Source organism: Tachyglossus aculeatus, assembly GCF_015852505.1.
Source record: "Tachyglossus aculeatus isolate mTacAcu1 chromosome 12 unlocalized genomic scaffold, mTacAcu1.pri SUPER_6_unloc_1, whole genome shotgun sequence".
Classification (NCBI taxonomy): Eukaryota; Metazoa; Chordata; class Mammalia; order Monotremata; family Tachyglossidae; genus Tachyglossus; species Tachyglossus aculeatus.
Window position 1 is genome coordinate 11483839 of NW_024044828.1, and position 21173 is coordinate 11505011.

The window sequence follows — 21173 nt, forward strand, 5'->3', positions numbered from 1 at the left end:
TGGTTCAATAATAAGTGGTTAACAAATACCACTAAAAAACAACAACAAAAAACTAAAGTTGTTGTTCATTCAGTTGTATTTATTGAACGTGTGCAGAGCACTGTACTAAGCATTTGGGAAAACGCAATACAACAATAAACCGTGACATTCTTTGCCCACAACAAGTTTACAGTCTGGGGCAAGGGAGACAGACATCAATACAAATAAATAAAATGACAGATATATACATAAGTGCTGTGGGGCTGGGAGGTGGGGAGAGCAAAGGGAGCAAGTCAGGGTGATGCAGAAAGGAATGGGAGATAAGGAAAAGTGGGACTTGATCTGGGAAGGCCTCTTGGAGGAGATGTACTTCAATAAGTCTTCGAAGTACAGGGGAGTAATTGTCCATCGGATTTGAGGAGGGAGGGTGTTCCAGGATGGAGGCAGGATGTGGGCTAGGGGCCGGTGGCGAGACAGGAGAGATTGAGACATAGTGAGAAGGTTAGCACTAGAGGAGCAAAATGTGTGGGCTGAGTTGTAGAAGGAGAGAAGCGAGGTGAGGTAGGAGGGGGAAAGGTGATGGAGTGCTTTAAAGCTAATGGTGAGGAGTTTTGTTGGATACGGAGGATTAGCTGAGTTTTAACTTGATACTGAAGGTTAGCTGTTGGCATACAATCATAATCGCATAGTATCAATAAGGCCATTATTAACACGGCTGAGTAACTGTAATCTTAGCAAGCATATTTGCTTATGGACCAAATAAACCAGCTTTCCATGACTACTCATAATTGAAGGGGTCACCCTACTCCACCTGTGCTTTAATCTCTTGTTTTGAATAAATGATTTCTCTTATACAGCTACTGAACATTAACATAGAGTCCCGCTGGGCACGGTGACGGGGCGGGAAAAAGAGGGGCTGTGTGGAAATGGTGAACACCCAGGCTTGTCATGGCCTAGTGAGGAGAGCCTGGACCAGGAGTCAGAGACCCACATTCTAAACCCAACTCTGCCACTGGCCAGCTGCTTGTGCTCCTGAGAACCATGTGTCCCAATTTCTCAGATGATGAAACTGAAGCACAAAGAGGAAGGATATTGGCTCTCCCTCCTTCTTAAATTATGAGCTCTTTGTGGGTTAGGGTCTGTGTCACATCTGTTTGTCCCTCATTGGACTACAATTGCTGGTTTATAAGCCAGAGGCTGTGATCATTCATTCAATCGTATTTATTGAGCTGATCTTGCAGCAGCCCGCCTTATGGAAAACTTGTGCTGCAGTACCCTGCAGTGCCCACAACTTTTTCTTCTGACTCTGTAGCCAGACAGACATGTGTTGAGGGGAGAACACTCCCTAATCTTGCTGCCACTACTTTTTATCTCAAAGGGTAGTGGAGCTGAGTTTCAGCAAGCCTCTTAGGACCAGTCACTCTGGAGGACAATCTCATTTAGGGGGAAGGGAGGGAGGAAGGGAGGAAGGGAGGAAGGGAGGAAGGAAGGGAGAGAGAGAGAGAGAGAGAGAGAGAGAGAGAGAGAGAGAGAGGAGAGGGAGAGGGAGAGGGAGAGGGAGAGGGAGAGGGAGAGAGAGAGAGAGAGAGAGAGAGAGAGAGAGAGAACATGCCCACGCATATGAGTGGGATGTGTATTGCTTTCCCAAATGGGGGAAAAAGGAAGATATTTCTTAAACTGGTTTGGGAGTTTTCCCTCTGAAGAGATGCTTGGGCAGCCACTGTGAACATTCAAATAATTTTTAAAAATAAAAATGGGAAAAGATCAAGGACGAGAGGTATTTGGTTTCCACCTGTCAGTGGAGGAGGGGTCTGGAAAGGAGGAAGATAACTTTAGGGGTATTTGTTAAACACTTACTATGTGCAAAGCACTGTACTAATCCCTGCAGTAGATAGGAGATGATCAGATGGGACACAGTCCCTGTCTCACATGGGGCTCACATGTTGAATCCCCATTTTACAGATGAAGATATTGAGGCATAGAGAAGTTACGTGACTTGCCCAAGGTCGCACAACAGATAGATGGTAGAGCTAGGATTAGAACCCAGGCCTTGTGGTTTTCAGGCCCGTGCTCTTTCCAAGTGGCCATGCTGCTTCTCAAGGAGGCGAAGGAAGCTCTGGCCTTCTGTCTTACTCTCTCTGAATAGCTAGATGGGTAGGTGAAATAGGTTATCGAACTGCCTCGAGATATTACCACTTGCTCCCCCCATCAACTGGCCAGTTCCCAGCTCACTGGCTGCACCAGCTCCGTACCTGCTTGCCAGTCTGTCTGCCTCCTACCAATGAGTCAGTGGTACTTATTGAGTGCTTATTGTGTGCAGAACACTGTACTGAGCACTCAGGAGAGTACAATACAATAGAGTTGACAGACACAAACCCTGCCTACCAGGAACTGATGTCTACAAACTTCAGCCCACTCAATCTCCCTAAACAACTGCACGTTTCCACACCCCAGTCTGCCACTGGGCTGGTCCTACAACTCACCCCATCCCCTGTAGGTGATTTCACTGCTGCCTGCCTTGATCAATTCAACCTCTGTCCATCCCCAATCTCCCTGCAACAGTTTCACCCCAACCTTCCACCTGGTTCCTCTCCTGCTTTCTCTTGTTCAGCTTCTCCTGGCAATTAACCACGGAGTGACTGAGCTACTTAAATGCAGGGAAGAATTGTCCAAGGAAGTCATGAGATGTGACAAAATGCACTCCTGTAAGAGAAGAATAGCCCTCCAGACTGCAGCTCAGTAAAAATCACTCTTTTCCATCACACTGACTCCAAAATGACTATTACCCCTTTAGGAGAAACACTGAAATAAAGTCTCTGTCCAAAGGGTTTTAACTAGAAGCAGTGTCATGTCAGTGAGTGCTCCAGCAGCCCGGAGACTGACACCATCGAAACACTACAAACGTATCCAATTTAATGGCAATTACCAAATTACAGTAATGAAACGGGGACCAGGCAGCACATATCGTTTCTGTGCTTCAGGGCCCAGATCGGTGTTTCCAAGGAAACCAGAAATTGGACAGGCACAAATATTGGGAAGTCCCTAAATGTTGCATTTTTAATTTGTCAAAACAATTTGGAATTCGAGACCTGCCCAATGCCTTCTATGTCCTGACCCAGACAGATTTAACAGAGTACAAGGGGTCCGGGTTTGAAATAAACAACAGTACCTTCAAGCCCCAGTTGACCCCTCCCTTATCTGGGAATTGGACCCAAAAAACTCAGCTGAGAGAGGCCAGATGGGCAAGCCACAAGGAGATGATCACATACTGCTCTGTCAGACCACTCTGGGGTGGCCGATTGTTTTGAGGGACGAGGACATCAGTTGGCCAGGCCGGAGGGCCGGAGGGAAGAGGGTGTCCCAGCTAAAGCTGAAGAGACAAAGACAGCGGGGGAGAGAGAGCGGCTTCACACTGGGGAAATCTGTAAACAATCAAGGGGCCTAAGAGCTAAAAGCAGACCCAGAATGGGAAGCAGAGGGACTTTTCCGCAAAGCCTAAGGGGTCAGTGACAGAAATCACCAGAGTTCCACAGCCCATTCCTGACTGTAACCACTGAATAGCAAATGACACAACAGCAGGTGCCATCCAGGATCTGAATTTGCCCTTCAAAGGTACAGCTAAAAAGAAGCTGCAAAATATCTTCCCTAATCAAATGTTTTTCAAGTATTTAAAATGAAGGAAATTTAATGAGAATGAGAGGCAGCATGAAAAAGGGAAAACATATTCTTAATCACAAGTCTGTCGCTACAAATATAAAGGGCTTTGCAGTGTCTAGACTGTAAGCTCCCTATGGGCAGAGAACACATCTACCAACTCTTGCCATATTGTACACTCCCAAGTGCTTAGTACAGTCCACTGTACACAGTATGCACTCAATATGACTGATTGATTTAAACTACATATTAAGGAAATTGAAAATGTGAAAAATGAATCTTCATCCATCTTAATTCCTCTAAACCCTCTGAACATCCACATTGAATAGTGAGAAGATTGTTATGTGAAATTAAGTAGCTCATCAGTCATTAGTGCAAGATTGCTTCCTGGAAATTTGAAAATGTTCTGACATTCTCTTCTAGTTTTCTTCCTAGCCCCGTAATGCCTGCTTTTAGAGTGGTATGATGGTTTAATATGTGGTGTGGGAGAATTTCGTCCCACCTCAGGGGCAAACCTCAGCCTTAAGGAATCCATCAATCAATGGTATTTATTGAGTGCTTACTGTGTGCCGAGCACTGGACTAAGCATTTAAAGAAGCCCCAGTTGATATCAGCCCAATCAGTTCTTGCATGGATCCCTCTGGCTTCCATTTCTATTAGCCTGCAGAAGTGATCCAAGCGGACGGTGGTGACCATGCAGTTCCTCTGGCAGGATTATTGCCCCTGAGCCCCATGCTGGGGAAAGAGGTGGGGGAGAAGGCCCTAGGCAGGCAGTCCTCATTCCCTCCTGGAACAAGGGTAAAAGTGGGAGTTTCTCCTGAGAACTTGGACAAAGGGGGTCCTGGAGAGGCACCGCGCTGAGCAGGAAGGGAAGCTGCTCAGGGCTCGAGGGCTGAGGTGTTTGCTTGGAAGCCAAGATGAAAATGCAACCCACTTCAAAAGACCAGGGATGGGCAGGAGGTGGGAGTTGATGAGGAGAATTTCAGAACATCCTGGTACCATCTGGGGATTTTGTTAAAGGAAATGCAACCATGTAGAAAATTGTTTCTCATCAGTAGTGGGGAAGACTGAACCCTCTCCATAGCTGCTTCTCTTCTTTTCCCAGCAAATAGACCCCAGATACTACTGCTTTGAACTCATTATCTCCCAGTCCCTGGTCCCTCCTTCAACCTCCCAGACCCTCACACGCAAACCTGAAGTGTCTAATCCATACCATGGTATACACAAATATCATTATTTTTGTTATTATTATTATAATAATCCTATAACAAGTCTTCAAAAAGTAGATTGGGTTTCCTGATGAAAAACTGCCTTTTACAACAATGACCCTTTTGTACTTGTTCCCCAGAATCACTCCTCCCTCACTGGCACCTCTGGAGGAGGCCAAGACATTTTTGGGAACACATTCATTCTATAACACATTTGAGAGGGTGGTTTCAACCCACCAGAATCCCAGTGTTGGGTCAGTTCTGCTGTCAGTACAATCCTAACTAGGCTCCTGAGGGTTTTAGTTGGGGTGAAGGAAAATCGCAATACTTACAGCTGCATAACCAGATATAAGTGGTTGGGACTTTCATAGATATCTTCCAGAGCAACGATATTTTCATGTTTGATTCTATAGAACAAAAAAAAAAACACAAAGATACAGGTAAGTTCAGTCACATGAAAATCCAGCAACCAACCAATGGCTTTTATTGAGGATCTACTGAGTGCTAAGCACTATACTGAGCATTTGGGTAACATAGCAGCAAGAAACGTGTTCCTCGCCTTCGAGGAGCTTACCATCTGATGGGGGATACCAAAACTATTTTCAGATAGTGAAAGCCAGAGGAAGAGTAAGTTTAAAGCGGAAAGCAGTGCAAACACATGAAGCAGTCTAAGAATAAAATATACAGATATAAAAACACAGTAAAATATATGTATGTACATGAGTGGAAAGAGCCTGGGCCTAGGAATCAGAAAGACCTGGGTTAATTCTGGATCCACCTCTTGCTTGCTGTGTGACCTTGGGCAAGTCACTTAACTTCTCTGTGCCTCAGTTCCCTTATCTTCAAAATGGAAATTCATTACCTGTTCTCCCTCTTACTTAGATCATGAACCCCACGTGCAACAGGAGCTGTGTCCGCTCTCCATATATTTTATCTACCAGAATGCTTAGTACAGTGTTTGGCACGTGCTTGATACAGTGCTTGGCACATAATAAGCACCTAGCAAAGATCACAAATATTATTCTTGGTATTATTATTAATAAGGTAGGATCACAGAGAACTGCTAAAGGCAGGGTTTGATCTTATGAGACTGGGGTGCCGAGAAGAATCAGGGAGGGCTTCCTAGAGGCAGTGAGACTTTAGAAGGAATTGAAAGCTGGGAAGTCATCTGTAGTCTGATGAATTTGTGGGTCGGGGGGAATGGAGGTAGGGAGTTCCAAGCTGAGGGGAAGAGTCCGAGCTAGGGATGGAGGTGGGAGAGTTGGGAGCTAGGAACAGTGAACGGGCAGCTGGGAGAAGCAATTCAAGACAGCCAGTGTGTAAGATAGGAAGAGGTGTCAGAGAACCCAGGGATAATAACATTGATGGCATTTGTTAAGCGCTTACTATGTGCAAACCTGTGATAGGGAGCTCAGCTTCCCACTCTGCCAGGGGACCACTAATGTTCTGGGAGTGATAAAATGTTTTTTTTTCTTCTCTAGAGACTTCTCGATCTGCTTCTTGTGGATAAACTTCAACTGTAAATGGCCTTCTGATAACGCAAATTTCAAGGCTGAAGGACCATCACCATTCAGTGTCCCGGCCAACCAGTTATTGTCTTTGCTGATTTAGTGGAAAGCCGCCGTCAGAGCCAGACAGTCATGAATGGTGGGTATGGTGTGTAGTACAGTGCTCTGCACACAATAAAAATGATTGATTGAATTCCTCCTACTAATTTTATTGTCTCTCCCAAGGGTTTATTACAGTGCTCTGCTCAGTGAGCACTCAAATGCTGATTGATTTCACATTTAGGAAGATTTCATCTCCATCTCCTTTAGGAAGATTTCCCAAACACCAATTCTCCTCTGCAAGTCAGCACAATCTATGTACTCTCTGCCACCTTCAGTTTATCATTATAACTTATTTTGATTGACATATCCCTCTCCCCTATTTGATTCTAAGCTCCTTAAAGACAGTCAACATTCCTAGTCAGGTGTAGAACAGTGTTATGAATAATGGCCAATATTTTTTCTAGGTGGAAATGATGCTGATTTGAATCCAAAGAGTTCAGCCATGGAAACCACCTAGCCCAGGCAAATCAACTTCTGCACAGACCATCGAAGGTCAGATCTTTGTTTAAAGCAGTAGGTTTGGAGAGAGAAAACTAATTTCATTAATGAGTGGACTAATGAATGAGTTAAGTGACTGTTCCCCACAAATCCTCTCACTGGGATTACTGCTAAACAACTTCAAAACCATACATTTAACTTGCATCACTGCTCAAGGTTCCGACTGCAAGAACACAATAATATTTAATTATGAAAAATGGAGGTGATTTTCCAAAATATGAAATGCCTCTCACTAAAAAAGATTAGGTGGTAGAATGAATAGAGTTTAATCCTCCATTCAAACAAAGGAATAAAAAAAGTGATTTGGAATAATTATCTATGAGTGGTGAGTTTGCATTCTTTGCTGGCTTCTCTGTTGGTTTCACTAGGCAGTACAGAGTTTTGGCAGCTATAAAAGTGGAAATCAAGCTTAATCCACCTTTAATTCTCTTCTAATATAAAAGTGCCTAATTATTTACATAGCAGTACTTGAAGAAAGGTTACTGTGACACACAGGATGGTGGGACCTTGTAAATGCACATAAAACCAGGCATTGAAGAAAACAAAGACAAAATTCTGTTCATTTGGAATTGCAGGGAATCCGGGAAAGTTCATGAACAATTGAGAAGGGGAAGAGAAAAGTTGCGCTCTTCTTACTCTATCTTTTTCTATCCCATTACTTTTAGTTCTGTTCTCCCTATAATTTCTCCCCCTTTCTTTGTTTCTAAAATGGTGTTTTCTCCAAGCTACAGTAGCAAATAGCAGGGAACGGTAATTTGGAGGAGCTTATCCATTTTGAAAAGGAATTTGGGTTCTAATTCCAGCTCCACCACTTGATTGCTTCAAGACTTTAGGATTTAAGTCCATTTAAATTCTCTGTGCCTCAGTTACCTCATCTGTAATAGGTATTAAGACTGTGAGCCCTAAGTGGGACAGGGGCTGTATCCACCCTAATTTTTTTGTAACTACTCCAGCGCTTAGGTGGCTGGTACCTAATAAGCGCTTAACGAATACCATAAAAGAATGGCTAACAAGCATGTAATAAGAGATGAGATGACACTTATGGGAAGCAAATAACCAACAAAAATCTATACATGGCCTCTATAGGTATCAAGCAATTCTCTCCCATCCACTGAGGCAAGACTCTCTCCTTCCCTCCTGCTTCCATTAATCAATTAATCTGTTTGGTAGAGGCATTCCCTGCTCACAAAAAGCTTACAGTCCAGAGGTACAGTGCAATCATCGTACCTCAGCTGTTTGCTTGCATCTACCCCAGCGCTTATTGCCGTGCCCAGCATACAGCATGCACTTACAGCATAGCGTAGTGCTCAGCACATTGTAAGAGCTTAATAAATGCCTTGACATCAAGATCATGTCTACCACCTCTCTTATACTGTACTTTCCCAAGTGCTCTGTGCAGTAAGCGCTCAATAGAAACAACTGATAGATCATCATCATCATCTCCTCTTTTAGGAAAAGGGCAAAGCCTCCCCAAGGAAAGGAGTAAGAATTAGGGGACCAATCTTTCTCCCCACCCCTACCACTCTAAGGCCGAAGGGCATGATTTAGAGAGCCGGTAAAACCACCCTTAGGAGGAGCCACAGAAAAGAAAGCAAGCCCCTCCCCACCCAACCCCAAGCTTCCTTGTCTGGGGCGCAGCCTCTAAAGGCCCATGAATGACTCAGGGACCCAACAGCCTGTCCTGAGCTCAGAAAAGGTCTGAACCCAAAACAATCTCCTGTTCTTGCCTTTCAATCGTTGAAAGAAAGGATGAATTCTGGCTCAAAATGGCAGTTGTGAAGGAAAGAGCAGTCAGACACACAGCTACTGCCTCAATCTTCAAGATTCAAGCTACCCTCAGCCCACGGTGACGATGGATGGGCCCAACTCAACAGACGGGAGCAGCTCACCGGCTCTTTACTAGCCAGCAGATGTCACCTTAAACAACAGGCGATGGAAGCAGAGGCCAAACTTGATGCTATGTGAAACTGATCCAATTTCCAAAACTGATCCAAACCTGCAAGTTATTGCCCTGATTTCTTTCCTTTCCCCCAGTTGAAACAACTGGGTCACAGTTTTGTTACTGCTTCGCCTGTGGGGAAAAGTAAGCTGATGACAAGATGAAATGAAATACTTTATATTGCTACAGTTAATGCTCCTTAAATAAAGCAAATCCCTTCTTTGAGGTGAGATTGACATAAAAATTCCAAGCCTTTCTAAAGTATTACCTCCTGCACTGCAGCCGAAAACTGGGAGTCAAAAGTCATACTGTGCACCACAATCAAGAAAGGAGCTGATCTCTTCAAGTCAAAGCATTGTAAGGATTGTGGGGCAATCAAAGGCGTTTATTGAGCACTTACTGTATGCAGAGCTGCTCTCTTCTCTGGGCACCTGGGCAGTGCCACCAACTAGTGGGCTCTGTGGCATCAAGCAGTGGGTGGGCAACAGTGCAGCTCTGGGGCCATGTCAATGAGATCTCCAATCACTCAGTGGTTTGGTTGAGCGTTTACGGAGCACTGTACTGAGCGCTCGGGAGAATACAATACACAGGAGTTTTTAGACAAGACACGCTCTCTGTCCACAGTGAGCAATCAATCAATAATATTTAGTGAGCACTTACTGTGTGCAGAGCACTATACTAAGTACTTGGGAGAGTAGAGTACAGTAGAGTTGGTACACATGATCCCTATCCTAAGGAGCTTACATTCTAGTGAGGGAGACGGGCATTAAAATAAATTACAGATGGGGGAGGAGCAGAATGCAGTGATACAGAGCTAGAGAGAACATTCAACACCCCACCCTAACAGCACTTATATGTATATATTATATAAATCGTTTATTTATATTAATGCCTGTCTCTCCCTCCAGACGGTAAGCTCACGATGGGCAGGGAACGTGAATACCAACTCTGTTGTACTGTACTCTCCCAAGAGTACATGTGATATTACATTACCAGTGGCTAGTACAGTGCCTGGCACATAGTAAGCACTTAAATGCCATAATTAGTAATTATTATTATTATCATCAGTCATCATCATCAGTGGTATTTATTGAGCACTTATGATGTGCAAGGTACCATAATAAGCACTCGGGAGAGTACAAAACAACAGGGTTGGCAGATATGTTCCCTGCCCACAGTGAGCTTACAGTTGAGAGAAGGAGAAAAACATGGATAATAAATAACATATATAGTAAAGTGGTATGGGGGTAGAGTATTGGATGTTCTCCAGTTGAAGACTCAGCCACCTATGCCTTCCTTCCCTTCTTCCTTCATCCTCAGTTCGAGAAAAAAAAACCAAGAAAAGAAAAACCTCTTCCTTGATTTCAGAGATTTTCTATGCCTGATTAGAGTGAGCAGATTATCTGACCCTGAGGCATGTCCCAAAGTAAAGGCATTCACCAAAAAGTACTTGTCTCAATATACAGCAACAGAGCAGTAAGGCAGTCTCATGGTTTGTGAGTTCACACCATTGGTACGAGTTCACATCTTTTCAGTCTGCTACACAAAGCAAAGCTAAGAAAATGTTGCCAAGTTCAGCAAGGCCACCTGGCTTCTCAAAGATTTCTGGGGACGACCTCCAGTGACATCTGTGATCTTCAAAAATGGAATCCCCCAAGTTGATGCTAATAAACTGAGCGACAGCAAACCAGGACCAGCCCTGACCACTCTGGGGCTGACAGAGCTAATAATAATGATGGTGCCCATTAAGCACTTATTATGGGCCAAGCACCTTGCTAAGCTGGGATCATACAAGAGAATCAGATTACTACATTCCCTGTCTCCGCTGGGGCTCCCAGTGTAAAAGAGAGGGAAAAGAGGTATCTTATCTCCATTTCACAGAAGAGATGAAGTGACCTGTCCAAGGGATCCTACCTTTTACTTTCTTGAATGTCTCCCAAGTGTCTAAATGTACTGCTCACAGCTGGCATTCGATAAATGTTGCTACTAATGGAGACATGAGGTAATGAAGAGAGCAGGGGACTGGCAGGGAAGAAATAGCATCATTTATGGTCTTTGTTCTCCTGAGAAGGCTAACTTCTCCTCAGTTTGGCATATTTCTTAAACTCATTACACTAAACTAGACATCCTCATTACACAGGCACTAAAACTGACGTGCTTTCCTTCCCTCTCTAGCTAGTAAACTCCTTGAGGGCAGGGATCACATCTGCTAACTCTGTTATGCTCTCCCAAGCATTTAGAACAGCACCCATAAAATACTACTGATTGACTGGAAAAGTGAAGTGTATTTTTAAACGTTCTTTGTGGCTCTAAGCTGTAATGTGGGAACCTTTTCTGATTAATTTACAACTCCCTAAATCATAGCCAACCAGCAGCCACTCCTAGCACTTTTAATTCCTATGCTCAGAATTTTTTTATATATATATATATATATATATATATATGCATAATTTTTATATATTTGTAGTATTTCATCCTAACATATGCGATGTGGTTTAGTGGAAAAAGCAACAGGTCAGGTAATAAACAGAGTTGGGTTATAATCCCAGCTAAACCATTTTCCTGCTGTGTGACCTTAAGTGAGTCACTCTGCACGCCAGTTTCCTCATCTGTAAAATGGGGATTCGATAACTATCCTCTCTCCTACTGGGTGTGAAATCCCCATATGACAAAGGGATTGTATCTAACCTGATTATCTTGAGTTAAAATCCCAGTGCTTAGTACACAGTAACTGCTTAACAAATACCCCAATTATTATTTTTATTAATAACTACTTCTTGTTTTATATCTTTGTCTTTGTTCCTATTCCCTCCATTTGTTAGTAGTTTTTTGGCCTATATCCACCATTAGATTGCAAATTTATTGAGGGTAGGGGATGTGGGTCTTACTTCTGTTTACCTCAGGCATTTAGTACAATTCTTAGCTCTCAACCAGCACTCCGAGGGTGATGAACAGCAGCATGCAGGATCGCGGTAATGATGCCACAGGTGGTTTAGGTCCACTGCTTTTGATTTGGTTTTGTTTTGCTAGTGCTGAACTTTACATTCCAGCCAAACATGTTGTATTAATTGACATTGCAAGACACGTGGTAGCTTTGCTTAGGTCAAGATCACTTGGATGTGAAAGGAAACATTGTTTAGGAAAAGTATCATGCACCAGTCTGCAAAATTGGGGGGGGGGGGGGGAGGAGCATATGATAACAGAGGCCACTCCCCAAAGGTCACCTCAGAGACAAGACTTGGAGAACTCCCCTTCTAAACTTTAAGCTCCTTGGGACAGGGAACATGTCTACCAACTCTGTTGCAGTGTACCCTCCCAAGCGCTTAGTACAGTGCCCTGCACACAATAAGCTCTCAGTAAGTACCACAGATTGATAAGCCTCACTAAGCAGGAAATGTGTCACAGAACTCCAAAGAAAGAGGTTGGGAGTTACCTGAGAGCTCTGAGGGAAAAATATGACTTTAACAACACAGCGGTATTTAAGCGTTACGTGCCGAGCACTTTACTAAGCAATGGGGTGGATGCAGCCAATCAGGCTGGACACAATCCCTGTCTCACTTGTGGCTCCTCAGTCTAAGTAGGAGGAGAAGTGGAATTGAACCCCCATTTTACAGATGAGGAAACTGAGGCATAGAGAAGTTAAGTGATTTGCCCAGTGCCCCTCAGCAGGGAAGCTGCAGAGTCAATTAGAACCCAGGTCCTCTGGCTCCCAGGCCTGGGCTCTTTCCACTCGGCCACGTTGCTTGGCATGGGTTTGTAAGTCAGGCACTTGGAGGGAATTTGGCTCCAAGGACAGTGTGGCTGCAGAGAGAAGAGCAAGTCCTAGTCCTGACCCTCCTCAGCAAGTGACTTTACTCCTTAACTTGGTCCTTACAACTCTGTTTGGCAAAGGGAATTATCATGCCAGCACGTCTACAAGGTATGCAGGGTGTTCAGTAGCACTGCAAGGTGTTTTTAAGCCCCATAGAGAAAGGGAAGGGGTGTGTAAGTGACAAAGAGAAGAGTCAAGAGGAAATAACACTGGCCCAGGAGTCAGAAGACCTGGGTTCTAATACTGGCCTGCTACTTGTCTGCTATGTAACTTGGGGCAAACCGCAAGGGATTGTGTCTGATCTGAGTATATTATCTACCCCAGAACTTTGCACACACTGAGTGCTGAACACATACCACCAGCAGTGAAAAACTATGCAGTAAAAGCATAGGCCTGAATCTTCAAACCTAAGCTTTAATTCTGATGGGAAGGGTGAAATCACAGCACAACTCCAGTTGCCGTTTTCTCATCTACATAACTCCCAGCTGATTTCTATTATCCACTGGCATCTTACTTTGAGAAACTTTTTTCCACCAATCCCCTGATTTACGCTGCTGAACTCTAAATTGTCACTGCTGCCGCCTTTAGAAAACATATATCCTATGTTTAAAATACCTTCTGGATAGAGAAATTCTAGCTGGATTTGAATAGCTACCCGCCTGGCTTTCTTACAAAACAAAGAAGTCCTCTCCTTGTGCTTTCTAATCTTCTTCTCACATGCAGCCCCCTGGCATCTGCCCACTTCCTCCTCCTTGGGATCTTTCTCCTGTTTTCCTTTCTCTTCTAAGGCTCCATCTGACTAATCATGCAAACCAGCAAAGCACCACCACTGCTCACATGCCACGGTGATGGACTGGGCTGCCACATCCTCCATTTAACTTTTTCTAAGTGATCACACCATGCTCAGCCTGGCTTATAACGTACAGACGGTATAGACAAGCCTAAAAAGAAGCTTTTCTTCTTAAATGAGGCAACCAACCTCAATATCTCCCCCTCACTCCCCCTCTCCTCCCTTTTCCCTTCCTCCCCCACATCTCTATCTAGCCTTTGCAAGAAGAACAGTCCTGAAATCTGGGAAGATGGAGAGGAGGAGAGGAAGTAATTTCTGTCTCCATCTTGTTTTACTCTCCTCCTCCTCTCTGGCATAATTTCTTAGAGAGTGAGAGTGCTAGTAGCTCTATAGGAGGAGCATGGTCTAGTGGAAAGAGCACGGGCCTGGGAATCAGAGGACCTGGGTTCTAATCTTGGCTCTGGACATTGTTTGCTGTGTGACCTTGGGCAAATCACTAAACTTCTCTATGCCTCATCTGTAAAATGGGGATTAAGACTGGATGCCCTATGTGGGACAGGGCCTGCGTCCAATCTGATTAGCTTGTTATCTACCCCAGCGCTTAGGCACATAACCTGGCACATAGCAAGTATTTAACAAACACCATTAAAAAAAACAAACCTATAATGTGATTTGGCCTCTTTTTTCAGACAGCTGTGTGGCTGAGAAGTCCATCAAAATGCTGACCCATGAGAAAGCATGCCATCCCCGAGGTAAGCAGCATGCCTAAGTGGATACAATACAGGCCTGGGAGTCAGAGGACCAAGGTTCTAACCCCGGCTCTGCCACCTGTCTGCTTGGACTTAACTTCTCGGTGCCTCAGTTTTCTGGTCTGTCAAATGGGGATTCAGTACCTGGCTTCCCTCCAAATTTGACTGTGAGCTCCCTGTGGGATGGGGCCTGGCTCCAACCTGATTATCCTGAATCTACTTCAGTGCTTAGTAGAATGCTTGGCAAATAGTAAGTACAAATACACCTAACCCTGCTCTGTGGGTTATTATGGTCCCACTCACCGGGGCCCACCACCAACCATTTTGCAGACTAGAAACCAGTTGCTTTCGTCTCCACAGTGGGCTCCTAGCCACTCTTCTGGGGTAGCAGTCTGGTATGGGTGTGACCACCAGCAAACCTCTTGACAGGCATCCACCCTTCTTTGAATAGAAGAGGAAAAAGTATCTAAAGCCAGTGGCACTCATCTTTGCTACCCATCTCTGTCCCCACACCACTTCTCCCTACCCTGACCAATCCTCCACTTCGAGTGACGGGAAAAGGGGGCAGGTGGCACCGAGTTATCCATCTAATGAAGCATTTTGGGTAGTCCAAGCCCCAGAAAGCCACCCTAAAGTCACACCACACAAGTGGCCCCACAGTCAACACTGACTGTTTGAGGCAAATCTAAGGGGAGATACCAATCACGCTTCAGGGCCTACTCCAGGGATTGGTAGAAAGATGATTTTCAATGAAGGATTTAGAGCAGGCCCTTCCATAAAATTCCCAATTGGGGCCTCCACGCACCGATGGCTCAGTCCTTGACCACCAGCATGGAACCACCTCTGACACTAATGAAGGTCACAGAAAATTTGCTTGTTAGCATGTTGGGACATTTTTCAATGCGCAAAAACAGGCCTATTCTCTGAGAAAAGGGGAAAAATGTACACTCCTTTTCTGGGCTATATTTAAAATGTTATGTACAAAATACCTATGTTTAGAGTAATTGGTAACATGTAACTTGTCTTGGGAGCTCTTTTTTTCCAATAAAATGTAGAAATGTTTTGTGATTAAAAAAACAGCAATGGACATAAATTTGCTTCTGTTTTGCATCTAGGTTGAGCAGTCAATGGTATTTATTTACCATGTGCAGAGCACTACACTAAATGCTTGGGAGAGTAATAATAATTATGGCATTTGCTAAACAGCTATGTACCAGGCACAGAGTTTGTAGACATGTTGGATTAAGCCTTTCCCCTGTTGCTGTGCCTCCTTCTGAAGCCCTCCAATTTTATAACTGAAAAGCACCCATTTGACCTAAATATCATTTTTACTGGGATATAGGATGCACAATAACCATTTCTCCAGCTCCAAAGGGTAGTTCTGATCTCCAGTTCTGATTGCCTGGATGGGTCTGGGAACCCGCAGGACTTGATCACCGTGACTCTTGTGAGACAATGGAAAGATTTCCAGATATTTGAGCTGGCCAAATATAACTCTTCCATACGCAAGTCCAGGCCTATGGGCCACAGATCTGGGAATCACTCTTTAGGTTTGAAACAATTCATGACTTTCTGACAACAAGAAAAGTCACATCGATTTGCCCCAAAGATACAGATGGGAGAAGAGACAGCAGATATGGCAGGTGAATCGAAGAGCTACACAAACTTAGCTTTTTGCACTTATCTCACTAGGGGTAGTTAATGGCTATGAATTGCGAAATCCTTTATAAGAAGCAATACTCTTGTCAAATTTTGTAAAAAAGTGTAACAAACCATAAATTGAGCATCCAAGTTAAACAGCAACTCTTAGACCTTGTTTATCTGTTATATTGTTATACTGTACTCTCCCAAGTGCTTAGTACAGTGCTCTGCACACAGTAAATGCTCAATACATACGATTGACTGACTACAAGAGAGCAAGTGCTGTTCTTCCACACAGAATATACTATTTATGGATTCGCTCAAGTAATAATTGGCCAAACCCTGCTGTTGCTTCAGATTTGACAGCAAGAAATTTGTCTTAGGCTGACAAGTCGTCTTCAACCTATAGCGATGCCATGGACACATCTCTCCCACAATGCCCCACCTCCAATGAACTAGAAAATACTTGAAAAAATCTCTAGCCTTGCTAAACTTATGTATGCAGCCCCACCCCAGAGAAGCAGCCATTAAACAATTTCCACTTACTTTATTTCTCCTGAAATTACCCTCTGTTTGTAGGTCTATTCTCCAAATCAAGCAATGAAGTCCCAATAAACACATCTTTGGCATCCCCCTGAGGTGGGCATGAATTATTATATTTAATTTACTTTTTATGGTGTCTAGCCATGAACAAATGCTTAATGACTTTTTGATTTATTGATTAATGTACGAGTGAAAGCACTAGTTGGGAATATCTTAGTTTCATCCATCAAGGGAACAACTGTTCTGGAGTTATAGAGGATGAGATCAGGTCTCAACTCTTTTCTCAAAGAGAACTGGGCATTTTTCTTTAGACCAGGCTTCAGAGTGGAGTTGCTTGGGAGAACAGCTTATTGTGTCTTGTAAAACATAATCATTACTTTTCCGAGGTTAAAAGAAAATAGCAAGCAAGAGTCAGAGCAAAGAATGGAACAAACAGAAGTGAAGTCCTGCCCACCTGGGATATACTGACCCTGGAAGGGTTTTAACTCTCTCAGTGATCATTCACTATCAACCACCTCAGTTGGAGGCCAGAAACCATGGTAACCAATTTCCACACAGGTGATGGCTTCCACTCTCTGTGGAGAGCTTTGCCATTCCCAGCAGACAGGCTGGCATCAGCACAGAGAAAACGGAAATTGGAGATGGGCTATGGGACTTAATGGGCCTGTTCCACCTCTGATTTCCATGGTTTTAAGAGGAAAATAGGTCAAGTCTCCGAGGGTTACTGGTACAGAACATTTTGTGCCAGAAAAAAAAATCCTCTCAGTCAGACAAGATCTCAGCCACTAAAACTTGAATATCCAGTGGAAGGATGAGACAGTTAAGCGGTGCTGGTTTTGAATGGCATGTGATGACACCACTTTCATCCAGAAAATGAGCAGATCCTTAGGACATGTCCTTGCAAACTTTCTACTTAATCTGTCATGAGGGCGTGGTGAAACCAACACAAAATTTCCCTTAAGAAAGCACATCGGCTACCACGTCCTTTTCAAGCTTTTGATAAGAGTAAATAATTCAGCATTATGTTTGCATCTATTCCATAAGTTGTTTTTATGCAAAAGCAGGGAAAGGTTGGAGGATATTACTCCACTACATATAAGCATGGCTGAAGAAATAATCTGCCTTCCACATAGTTAACCCATCCTGCATCTCTCTTCCATGATTTAACCCAATTCCATGGGCTAAGTACAGTGTTTTGTGCACAGCAAGATGCCCCCGCCCCCCATTAAAATCAGCTCAGGTTTCAGATGCTTCCTTCACTAAATACCTTGACAACCAACACTTGTCTGCAGAGTTACTTTAATATACCTAACCAGACATACCCATTTCTCAGAGGCAGGTGGACAATGATGCTCTTGACTAGATAGCTGAATTTTAGGGAGAGATATTTTCTCCTCCTCCTACCGCTTAAACCCCCTTAAGACCTGACCAGCTCACTGACTGTGAGGATTGGACCTCGCTCGGCTGAAGAGCTGCCCAAGCTCACAATGCACAGTGAACCTTGCTTTATGCGATCATCAGAACTTTGGGGGATATTTAGGTACCTTTCTGAACGGTGACAGATAAGGCTTTGCCTGCCATGTAGGAGTCTGAAAATGGCCTGGCCAGGAGATAAATCGCTCCTTGGATATCTGAGACTGCATATAAGTTCTAAGTCAGTCAGTTTCCCTGAGAAAGACTTTACTCCTTGGTCAAACTGGGCTCCCAAGAGGGTTGTCAAGTCAGTCGATCATAAGTTGAATCCCAGGAGACTTGTGTCACATGTATTATTATTATTACTATTAATAATAATAATAATAGTGGTATTTGAAGTGCTATGTGCCAAGCACTGGGGTATATAATCAGGTTGGACATAACCCCTATCCCACAAGGATCTCACAGTGTAAGTAAGAGGAAGAATGGGTATTTAATCCTCATTTTCAGGATGAGGACACAGGCACAGAGAATTTAAGTAACTTGCCCAAGGTCTTACAGAAAAGGCAACTGGCCAAACCAGGATTAGAGCCCAGGTCCTTGGACTCCCAGGCTTTTCCACCAGCCCACACGTTTCTTTATGGAAATAGCTAGAAATCAGAAAGTTGTCCTGCAAGTCCAGCCTTAAAGTCTACTTAAAGAACTCTGAAGGTGAAACACTCATTTGCCTATCAGCAGCAGTACTAGTCCGGAGACACCACAAAGGAGAAATCCTTCAGTAGTAGTCCTAATAGTAGTAGTATTTATTAAGCACCTATTTTGTGCAAAGCAGTATACTAAGCACTGGGAAAAAGTACCCAGGTGAGAATTAGATACAGGCCCTAAGGCCCTCACAATCAAAGAGTATGGAGGTGGAATGTGTTTGCCACAGATACACAAATGAAAGTCCAGCAGTTGCATTTTTTGAGTGCTTATTGTGTGCAGACCACTGTACTAAGCACTTGGGAGAGTACACTATAACAATATAACAAAGTTGGTAGACACATTCCCTGACCATGAGCTTACAGTGTAGAGAAAACATAAGACTATAAGAGGTGAGGATGAAGAAACAGCCTACAAGAACAGTAGGGCATGTGGCTGGAAAAGTAGGTTTCCAGACTTCTCGCAGGTTGGTACACGAATCATAAAAGTCACAGTTGTAGTCACAGCTATCCCTTTTCCAAACTGTCTCTGTGAGCTGAGCCTTACATTGTGGGGCTGAATTGCAAAATAAAAGAGCTTACTAGTATCAGGCCTGAAAACAAGGCTGTTTATATGGGTGCATCTCTGAAGCACTCAGATCAATTCATTTTTCTCCCTAAATGGTTTTCAGCGCTACTATATCTCTCTCCTGATGCATATGTGTCTCTAGAGAGATGAGAAGAGATTGTGTCTGTGTGAAATGTTATTCAATCCTGTAGCTATCTAGGACTAAATTCATCTTTTGGCATATATCAAAGTAGTTCTGCTTTTGTGTTTTCATCTAAATTAACTTGCCATAACTACTGACTAGAAGGAACTAGCAAAGTGCAATGATAGTGCAGAGTTGACTCTCCAGCCCCCCAGCCCCCCCAAAAATAGTGGAGACCACAGTTCCCCAGAAAATGAAAGGTTAGAGTGGAAAACAATAACATTTCCCTCAGAAATGTTCATTTTTTTAAAAAAGTAGATAAATTGTTTTAATTAAATGATTGATGCCTTTTTAACTGAAATTAATGGCTTGGAACCACAAATCTTAATGTGTTTTTTTTTTAAAAAAAAGAACCCTCAAACTGACTAGAACAGCAGCGGATTTGGCAAACGGTAGTTATGACACCAGAATTACTGTTTTATATTTCAGAGTTTTAGGATTGTCTGCCCAATGTTTTCATTGCCAGTGAATCAGAGTTGTGGGCACTAGAGCAACTGAAAATAAAATAAGTGGATTTCAGTGACTAGATAAAGAGGGGGTAAATAGGATGTTTGCGTGTCTCAATTCTTAGCATTTCTTCAAGAGGAAATAGGTACAGGTGTGATGGAAAATGAGTTGTTTCTTGGCAGTTAATAAACACCTTACCCCCAAGTTGAAAGCACAAACTGCCAAGGGTTTCTAATACTTTAGGCAACCACATCATTCAAACAGTGAGTCAGTTTTTCCAGAGATTGAGTCTAATGAACTCAAGGTATTGGAAGGAAGAGAGGCTAATAAACAACATAAATGACACCAAATGGTAAATAAGAGCTTTCAGGGTAACCTTTATTTTGGTATGCCAGTGATTATGCTGTTCGTAATAAGTGAATCTGATTAATAATCTAAACCTGTTTTGCTTCTGACACCTGTGTCAATGGATAAGAATCTGCTCCAGTTCATTCCAGCAATTGAATGTTTTATGATAATGTGGTCTCTTTGGAGTGACAAGACCCAGAGTCTTTGTGTCAAGATAAGAACAAGCCTCAGGATTGCCACCTAAAGGCGGCAATGCCTTCATCAATCTCCAAATAATCTTATTCAGAGATATGTCACATAGTAGCAATTGCATTTATTAAGTATCTAGGAGCAAAGGATTGTATTGAACACTGCTATACAGTCCACTGCTGTATCCTAGAAATCACACTGCAAGTCTTGAAATGGCTGGAAATGTCCTGGATTCAGAGCATGCTCAGATGCTTGAAGTACAAGCCAGGATTTCTGAGTAATAGTCCCAGAAACACAAAGTTATTCTACCAGAGAATCCATCTGACTTTAGGCAGATGAGAGAGATGCCACACACTTATCCCTGTGCTTGGATGGGAGAGGCTCTATATTTCGATCAACTTCAGTGGAAATTGTTGCCCAAGCCAACCATGCAACTGCACTACTTACTGGCCCATGGCATGGAGTACCACATCTCCCAACCCACTGCACTCCCTCAGCTCCTCTTCCCAAAATTTTGTGTCCCTGTATGGGACTTTCACCATACTCTATTTCCATTCTCTATCCTGCCTGATGCTGATGCTGGGAGTTAGCAAGTGTGGTGCTCAAAAGGAGAATGGAAAATGCTGCTACTAAACAGTGGGAGAAGGGGGTGCTCAGGGAAATCTAAGGACTATTTGCTTCCCATCGTATAATTCTGAAACAGCAGGGGTGTCAAATCAAATGATAGAATGGGGCCAACCAGGGCACCGCATGGAACAGTGATAACATCAAAGCTCAGCCAGCAGTGTCTCAGAGGCTGAAGGTGGAGCCCATTGGAGGAAGGTGTTGGACTCTGTTTAACTAGTGTTAAACACCTTAATAAACAGAGATTTCATTAATGAGGAATGAGGAAGCAATACCTGCC

The 21173-nt window shown here is 43.5% G+C and overlaps 1 protein-coding gene across 3 annotated transcripts in view; it reads right to left on the reverse strand.

The window, feature by feature from the left end:
- The window catches only part of CAMK1D (calcium/calmodulin dependent protein kinase ID), a 259065-nt gene that overhangs the window by 89317 nt on the left and 148575 nt on the right, over nucleotides 1-21173 (reverse strand). For all 3 annotated transcript variants that reach the window (XM_038740956.1, XM_038740957.1, XM_038740958.1), the window contains exon 3: nucleotides 5174-5248. In XM_038740956.1, the coding sequence (XP_038596884.1) occupies nucleotides 5174-5248 (75 nt within the window). The remainder of the gene's footprint in view (nucleotides 1-5173; nucleotides 5249-21173) is intronic.